Source organism: Miscanthus floridulus, chromosome 12 (assembly GCF_019320115.1).
Source record: "Miscanthus floridulus cultivar M001 chromosome 12, ASM1932011v1, whole genome shotgun sequence".
Classification (NCBI taxonomy): domain Eukaryota; kingdom Viridiplantae; phylum Streptophyta; class Magnoliopsida; order Poales; family Poaceae; genus Miscanthus; species Miscanthus floridulus.
In genome coordinates, this window is record NC_089591.1 from 34,384,180 (window position 1) to 34,392,783 (window position 8,604).

General features: G+C 50.4%; 1 protein-coding gene across 1 annotated transcript; it reads left to right on the top strand.

The window, feature by feature from the left end:
• Positions 1–916: 916 nt before the first annotated feature.
• On the top strand, positions 917–3,887 carry LOC136495285 (chromatin modification-related protein eaf-1-like). Its single transcript, XM_066491251.1, has 2 exons — positions 917–1,165; positions 2,616–3,887. The coding sequence occupies exons 1-2, from the start codon at positions 978–980 to the stop codon at positions 3,709–3,711; spliced, it is 1,284 nt and encodes a 427-aa protein (XP_066347348.1). The 5' UTR covers positions 917–977; the 3' UTR covers positions 3,712–3,887.
• The last annotated feature ends 4,717 nt before the right edge of the window (positions 3,888–8,604 follow it).

Sequence of the window (8,604 nt, forward strand, 5' to 3'; positions counted from 1 at the left end):
AATCTCTTAGAGTATCTACAAGAGTTTCCAAAACCCACTCCCAATCTTGTTTTTTAGTAAGATTAAGAAAAAAAAAACTCTCTCCAATAGCTTTTTATTTTAACTACTCTCAATCTTTGGGCACTTGGGAAAATCGATCCAATCACACCGCAATATACGCACGCATCCAATCGGTCGGTATATATGGAGGTGTAAGGATGTGGAGAAAAACAAGGAGAAAGGACATGGTTCCTAATACAAATGTATAAGAGACAAATAAAATATAAACGTGGCTGAGGTGATTTAGAAATAGTAGGATTCATAATAGAAAATTGTCTTCTAGTTTTTAGGAGTGAGATATTAAAAATAGTCGAAGAAAGCCAACAAATATGCTCCGTGCCTTTTTATTTGAAAAAACTCATTGGTTTATTTTGTTGGGGGAACTTTCATTGCATTTGTTTCAGATTTGCGTTGCGACACCTTACGTGTACATAGTTTTTTTCGGTGAGGTTTCTCCTTGAACGATTTGGATTCTCAACGCGCTAAAACGAGTTTCGTGGAGCAGAGGCATTTAATCGGAAAAAAATCAAAAGTGGGTCAGTTTTTTTTAGATCTAGTGTTGCGTGGAAGTGGAACTCTACCAAATACACCTTTAATAGCACTAGTGGTCATAGTAGTCTATGTTTTTCTTGTGCAGTTTCCTCTTCAAATTAATGAGTATACATCTATATATAGGACACATTAATATCCAAATTAAATTCAGTAGCACTGGCAAACAACGTGACACCCCAAGATTCTATATACTTCACGTCTAAGCAATATAAGCATCTATCGTCAAGAGCCAAAGTGATTTTTTTTTAAAAAAAAAAGAGAGACAGAGAATGGGAGGAGACCAAAGAGAGACGACCGCTGCCCCCACTGTCCAGCGTCAGCGACTATTGGGAGACCAAGCCCTACTACAGGAGCCGCAACAAGCGCGGCCCCGACCCCGACCCGCCATGCAGCAGCCGCCGCAGGGCTTCCTCGTCGCTGCTGGAATGCCTCCGTCGCAGGGATCCGGGTGTCTCGTCTCGGCGGAGGCGGCGCGCACGCGCGCGGCGGAACAGATGGCATTTGAGGACGCATGGAAGGCCCTCAACCCGGACTTCAGGACGCCCTTCGCCTCCGTCGAGGACGCCGTCAGCAGGTGCGTGCGCGCGTTCGATCTTCCCCTCTCTCTCTCTCTCTCGGCCGTTGCTGGCCTTCGTGCGTGGTGTTAGCGTTACCACACGCGGTTTAGAGCGTGTGCGTATTTGCTACATACGCACGGTTCATTCCGCTTGGATTTTTCACCGAAATGCGCGTTAGGAGCTTTTGGGGTTAGCTCATCGTCAGGGAACAGTGAACGCGCGGTTGATTTCGTGGACTGATTTGGTTCCATGGCTTACGATTTGTTCTCTAGGATTTGGTGCGGTGAGTTTGATTTTTTCTGGGAAAAGAGTTATATGATCCCTTGGCGTGGCACTGTTTGATTCGGGGAAAAAAAATACAAGAGTTACAAATATGCAGAGACCTAGCTCCCGGCGTAGAGATTTATCGTGGTACGTGTCAAAACTGGAATGGTTTGAGAATCATCAAACGTGATGATTCTGTTGGATTTGTGTGGAATAATTTCAGTATGGTAAACACAGGACACAATTACCCTGCCCAAGAATTGTTTGAATTTCTCTTTCATGAATTCTGACAGAATATCCTGTTCTTAAGTGACAGATTTGTAGGGACAGATGTATGATTGTTTGGATTTCTCTTTCATGATTCCTGACAGAATATCGTGTTCTTAAGTGACGATTTGTAGGGACAGATGTTTGAGTGATATCAATAGATTGAAAAACTGCAATTATAATAAGACTTTGTATATTACCTATCAGAATATTAGCTAGCCTTTCATAATTTTCTTTTTTAATAATCAACAATACAGGCATGCATCTGAATCCAACTTTTTATTTGACTCGAGTAAAATTACTATTGCTGTCAAGTTCTAGTCTGATAGCTCATCCTTTTTTTCCACTAACTGTTTTGTATATCAGTTGCGACTACTGAATGTCAGCTGCTAAGTGCATTACCAGTACTGAATGATTGATCTCTTTATTGGTCTAAGACTCTCTGCTTGTTCTTAGATGGAAAACATTTTGCACACCGTTCTGCAAACTCATCCTAGCTATATAGCACAAATAATATTAATTGAAATTTCAAAGAGATTAGGATTAACATATATCAGTGCTTGCTCTAGATGCATCCCTGAAAAGTGAAAAGGTTAGTTCTCGCGATCTTTAATGGCACCTCATAAGCTCATACACCTGCCGAATCAAAACAGTAATGATCGCATATTTGTCACTTAATTTCAATTGGCCCCGTTCGGCTTACCCCATATTCGGCTTGTTTTTTCAGAACATTGTTTTTCTCTCACAACAATTCAGCCAGAACAGTGTTTTTCAGAGTTTCAGTCAAGATTCAGCAAGCCGAACGGGGCCTAGCCTTTGAGACTATATATCATGTACTCTAAGAACTGTTCATACGAATATCAGTCGTCAAGTGTTGGCATGCTAAGCAGACACTCTAAACTGACAAACTAATAGTGTTCTTCACATCATGACCAGGCTGCTGCCCTACCACGTGTTCGCAGACTGTGAAGAGGACGATGACGTTGTTGAGCCCATCAATGGCGGCAGCAGCAGCATCTCCACCACAACAGAGAAGTCAAGCGCCCAGATTTGGGATGATGACATGGGAGCCCAGGTGGAAGGTTTTCTCGAGCACTTCGAGAAGCAGGTGCTGACCTTCAACGTCATGACTCAGCAACACGCGGCAGGCTTCAACCGCACCGAGGAACAGCTCATTCTGGAGAAGGCTGTGGTCGAAGACGAGCTGCTGCAGTTGGAGCGCGTGCGCGCGGCCGTTACGCAGCGCCAGCAGCAGGAGCAGCAGGAGGCCGCGCGCACGCGCCTTGCGCTCGCGCAGGCGCAGGCACAGGCCGCGGGTGGAGGGTGGCAGGCGGCGCAGCCCGCTGCATCGTGGCAGGCGTTCGTGGCTGCGGGACTCGGCGAAGGTGCCGGCTCCCGCGGGCAGGCCCTGGCACCGGCCGTGGTGATGCAGCAGCAGCAGCATAATCAACAGCAGGAGATGATGATGACCGCGGGCGCCTGGCAGGCGCTCGCCGCGGCTGTGTCGCGCGGCGAGGGGGGTTCCAATGAGCAGGCTCTGATACACGCCGTGATGGTGCAGCACATGCAGCGGCAGAGGCAGCAGGAGGAGATGATGGTAGCGGCGTCACGCGGCGAGGGTGCATCCTGCGGGCAGGTGCTGCCACCGGCCATGGTAACACAGCTGATGCAGCAACATAACCAGAACCAGCAGCGGCAGCAGGAGGAGATGATGACGGCGGCGTTTCGCGGCGAAGTGGCCTCCGGCGAGCAGCAGGCGCTGGCGTCGGCCGTGATGATGCGGCAGCTGCATGTGCTGCAGCAACAGCAGCACCAGCAGGAGGTGATGGCGGCCGGCGGGTGGCAACTTGGCCTGGGCGGGCGGCAGACACACGTAGCGCCTCGCGGTGATGGCAGCTCGAGCTCTCAGGCGGCGTTGCCTCCTGCCATGCTGCAGCTGCAGCAGCCAGGCTCAGGACAGGGGCAGGCCAGCATCGCTGGGGGTGGGATGGCGCTGCCGTGGCATGGGATAGCCGAGGGAAGGGAGCAGTAGTGTTGCTGGGGCTTTGCCCGATTCGTGCGAGAAAACCAGTCGTGCCGCTTGCGTCTATTGGAGACTATATATAATACTTAAAGATCGTAGTGTTGTAGTGTTCATCTGAACTAAAACTTAACTATAGTCAAGTTGTTTTCTTAATTCTTTATTGTTTCTTTTATTTATTTGTTTTTTCTTTTGGGAAATTTTGTGATAGCTAAAAACTATTAGTTACCAAATTATAGATCCGTGTTGTCATAAGTTGAACTTCTCCAGAGCAATTCAAATGGATTGCTCAAATTTTGATCCTCTATCCCTTCAAGTATGGTTCCTTTATTCAGATTTCAACCCTCTACATGCCTTTGTACTCTAACTGACCTCTCATATTTACCTTCCTATTTAACTCACCTCTACTTTATTCATATCGTGTAACTAACAAAATAATTGTTTATATATTCCTTCTTTCCACGGACTAAATGCCTGTTTGGTGCAAATCCAGGCGCTCCGGTTCCTCCTGCCTTGGTACTGTTGGATACTGTTCTACACTGTAGGAAATTGTAGCAGCTCCAAGCAGGGTCCGGAAACATCCAAACTGCACCGGAAAATTGATGGAGCTACGATTTGCAGGTTCCGGCGGCTCCTCGCAGTGCATTTACAATGGTACTATAGTAGCCGGAGTTGTCTGAGCCCCTCCAAATTGCCTTTAAAAAGCTAGTTTTTTTCTCTCTTATTCCTTTCTTCCACGGACTAAGAAGCCAGTAGGAGTGCAAACCACAGGATCTGGTGCGCGTGGTATGGATCTGCCCATGGTAGCGCGAGGGTGCCACCCGTACAAACCTTTTATGCATTAGTGGATTTGACCCATGGCAGCATGATCATCGGCCAGGTACACTCTCTCCTCAGTCTACCATACGATTAGAGATGAGGGCATACCTACTTCATCTCTAGCCGGCATAGTAGAACCTACTTCGAGCAGAGATGTCTGAGTTACTCGTTGTTCCTCCACAGTCCACACAGATGAGGGCTCCTTTGTGATCCCTTACGTGTGACAGGTGAGGAGCGATGGATGAGGGATTATCATCCAGCGGGGCCTCAATGAGGGTTCAATCAGAGAGGGTTTTTCGTGGTTTGGACCCTCAAAAGAAGGATAAGGAAATGAATAATTGGTCCACTAGGATTACTCTAACTTTGCCCTTGGGACTCGGCGGCTCCTCAAGCCCAAGTGGAGTGGGTGCTCAAGAGCCAAAAGTGAAGTGGCCCGCTCAAACGTCCGACGAGCAGGATTCATGTGTCGAGCAGAGACAGAGCTTAGTTAGGGCCATAGTGGGCCATGCCCTCCCCAAGCTAGAGAAATTGATAATAAAAGTCTTAATTTCACCACTTTAAATCATAATAAAATACTAATATGCCCCTTCGGGGCTGGCTGAGCCCTCGGGCTGCAAGTAGGAACGGATCGGATACGGACGGATATCACCGATATTACATTTGTTTTCATATTTCTGTACGGATTCGGATTCGAATACGGATAGTGTCAACTATGTCGGATAGGATACGATTGGATATCGACATCATAAATATGCGATTTGAGTATTTGGATACGGATACAGTATCGGATGTTGGATATCTGGACTCGGATACGGACAGATCTCAATCCCTCTAAACGGATTCGGTTTCGAATACAGTCGAAAAATATCTGTACCGTTTTCATCCTAGCTGCAACACACCTTGTTTGATGTCTTAGGCCCATCATCGGACCAGGCCAGCGGCGTGCAAAATTCCTTCTCTCTCCTGGCTTCTGTGAAAACGAAACTGAAGTCCGTTTTTCTGCTGCCCGGCTCCCTTCAGCTCTCTCGCGTGGCGTGGAGTCACCTCCTAGGCTGGGTGAAAGACTCCCGGTCTCACCCACCGGTCCTTCGTCACCGATGCTGGGACACGGTGAGCTCGCGCTGCTGCTCGTCCTGCTCTCGCGCTAGTGGACGGAGGCTATGTGACTTGCCAGATGGCGTTCGCGACGGACATGAAGGCGGCGAGCTCGGCGATGAGGTACGGGTGGGGGAGCGCGGTGAGGTAATCGGCGTCGCGCGGGTCGTCCTCGAGCTCCTCCTGGTCCCAGACGCCTCCGTGCGAGGCGTCGCCGCCCTCCACCCAGGCGCTGCTCCCAACGGCCACGAGGACGGCTGCTCGTCGACGTCCCCAGGCCGCCGCAGCCCTCCACCGCCCTGCCTTGGATCTACCCTGCCTTGACCGCCGTCGGGGATGGGGGGCCTGTGCCCCTGCGACACCGCTGGTGGGGGATGGGAGCGGGGGGCGCCATCGCCACGAGTGGATCTCGCCTCGAGCTCTGCCTCCCGTGAGCCCCTTCTCCCCTCCTCTCCTCGTCCCGCGCCGGTGACCGAGCTCTGCCCCGAGTGCTCCTCCCCCAAATCCGGTGACCAAGCAGCGCCCCTCCTCCCCCGACCGCTATGCAGGTCCCGCCAACGCCGCTCCGGCTAGACAGGAAGCAGCAGCTGGGCACGGAAGCGAGGACGCCTCCATCCGACGGCACCCAAAGCCATTCGCACAGTGCCGAGGCGCCCGGCAGGAAGGGCCTCGTGGACGTCGACGTGCTCAGCCTCGGCCCGCGCGAGAGGCCTGCGCTGCTGGAGCGCCTCATCCGAGTCGCCGACGAGGACAACGAGCGGTTCCTGCTCAAGCTCAAGGCCAGGGGAGCTGATGTCGGCGGTTCTTCTCGTGGTTCTGCTCTGCTCGCGGTGGTGCTGGGTTCACCTGGGTGGCGCCTTGAAAGTGCTCGATGGAATGCCAAGTACAGACCTAGGAGGGTAACGCTACCGTTTTCTAGATGTCGGTGATCCAATCCATCATTACGTGAGAATCAAACACAATCTCAGCTTAGCCTGGCTCAATAGGAACATGAGAATCAAACGCAGGAGGTTGCACCATGGGAGCCGGGCGTAGGGTTGAGATGATGGACTAGAGAGATGATGAATAGTTCTTTCTAAAATTAATCATACCGACTAACCGAAACAAATGCAGAATTAAAATTATCGGTCTAGCCAAGACTACACCCCTCTATCTAAGTTACATGCACCTTATAAAAATCATAAATAAATAACTAAAGTGTCGGGCTAGCTAGAGCTCACTTAACCAATTCTAAGAGCAAGGTCACACAAACTTATACCACTAGTACTTCAAGCACGGAGAGCTCCTACCCAACTAGTAAGCAAAAACACAAAGCTCCTAAGCTCACTAGCAATGCTCAATAACAAGGCAACTAATGTTAAATTAGAGAGCGCAAATTACTTAGCTACACAAACTAAGTAATGTGACTAACAAGGTTACTAAAAACAATTATCCACGCAAGGGACCTATTTGTATGCTACACAAGCAAGAAGGTAACTAGCAAGCTACACAAGCTAACTAATTACAAGAGCAATTACACAAGCACAATATATGAAATGTAAATACAAGCTTGTGTTGCGCGGAATGCAAACCACCGAGAAGACGATGAAGACAATGTTGACACGGTGATTTTCTCCCGAGGTTCACTTGGTACGTCCCCGTTGTGTCGACCGCTCACTTGGTGGTTCGGCGGCTAATTGGCATCATCCGTCAAGCCCACACATCGGGCACCGCAAGAACCTACCCCGAAAGTGAGGGTAGCTCAACGACACGCTCAACTAGAGTTGCTCTTCGCGATCCCCGCGGGGCGAGCACAATACCCCTCACAATCACTTATCCGGAGCACCTCACAATCTTCTTTGCGTGCTTCAATGGAGATCACCACCAAGCTGTCTAGGAGGTGGCAACCTCCAAGAGTAACAACACCACCGGCTTGTAACTCGATCACATAGTGCCACTCGATGCAACCTCACGATGCAATCGAACTAAAATCACAATCACACTCAATCGGATGATCACTATCAAACGCATGTGAGTTAGAGGGCTCCCAAACACACCTACACAAGCCACCAAGGCTTAAGGGTGCTCATCCAGCCTAAGGCCGAGCTCCACCTCTATTTATAGCCCCCAAGCCAAATAGAGTCGTTGAAGCAAAGTAGCACATTTCTGCGTGGTCACCGGATAGCAACGTGCGGACACCGGACATGGGGTGGCGGTGCCCAACGGTCGAATTGCAATGGCTATTTCAAACTAGTCGTTGGGACCCTAGCACCGTACATAGGGTGATGGTGCACCGCCCTAAGGGGGTGGTGCCCCCCCCCCCCCCCCCCGACGAGTTTTCCTCCCTCTAGAAAAAAAGTGATGATGCCACACTACCATGGTCACCGGACAGTCTGGTGATCCTAACTTGCTCCAAATTGGAATCCACCACTTCAAGGCTGTAGAGCTACTCGTTAGCTTTCTAAAAAGTCCTAGATCATCGAAATCGAAGTTCAGAGCTAGGAGTTATGTCTGAAATATGAAAGGCGGCTGCTGCTGTTTTTGGGCACCGCCCCTGGCACCGCCCTAGGGTGACGGTGCACCGCCCTGGGGTGGTGGTGCCCTGTCTGGTGCACACCGAAAAGGGCGGTGCCACCCCCTACAATGACGGTAGGTTGGCTATAAGTTAGGCTGCAACTTCCGACCCCCGGACAACCAAAACCTTGCCCTTTTATTCTTTTTTTCAACTCCAAATTGATCCAAATCAACTCAACACCTTCTCTTTTGCGGATGTGCCAATACCACCAACACTGGGCTGAGCTAGCCACAGCCAGGCCAGCCGGCCGGGCCAGCCAGGGGCAAGAAATCAAACAGGCCCAATGGAGCTAGGCGAGCTCGGCAGGTCCAGCGAGCTTGGAGCGTGGTATGCGAGCTCAAAACAAGAGTGGAGTGGCCCACTCGAGCGCTCGGCAAGCAGCAGCCCCCAGCAAGTGTGCTGCAGCGGGGAGCACGCCATGGAGCGACCAGCAGCCT

Coding starts and splice junctions, on each gene's coding strand:
- LOC136495285 (XM_066491251.1), top strand. CDS start 978: ATGCAGCAGCCGCCGCAGGGCTTCCTCGTCGCTGCTGGAATGCCTCCG. Junction 1,166..2,615: donor GTCGAGGACGCCGTCAGCAG/GTGCGTGCGCGC, acceptor CATCATGACCAG/GCTGCTGCCCTACCACGTGT.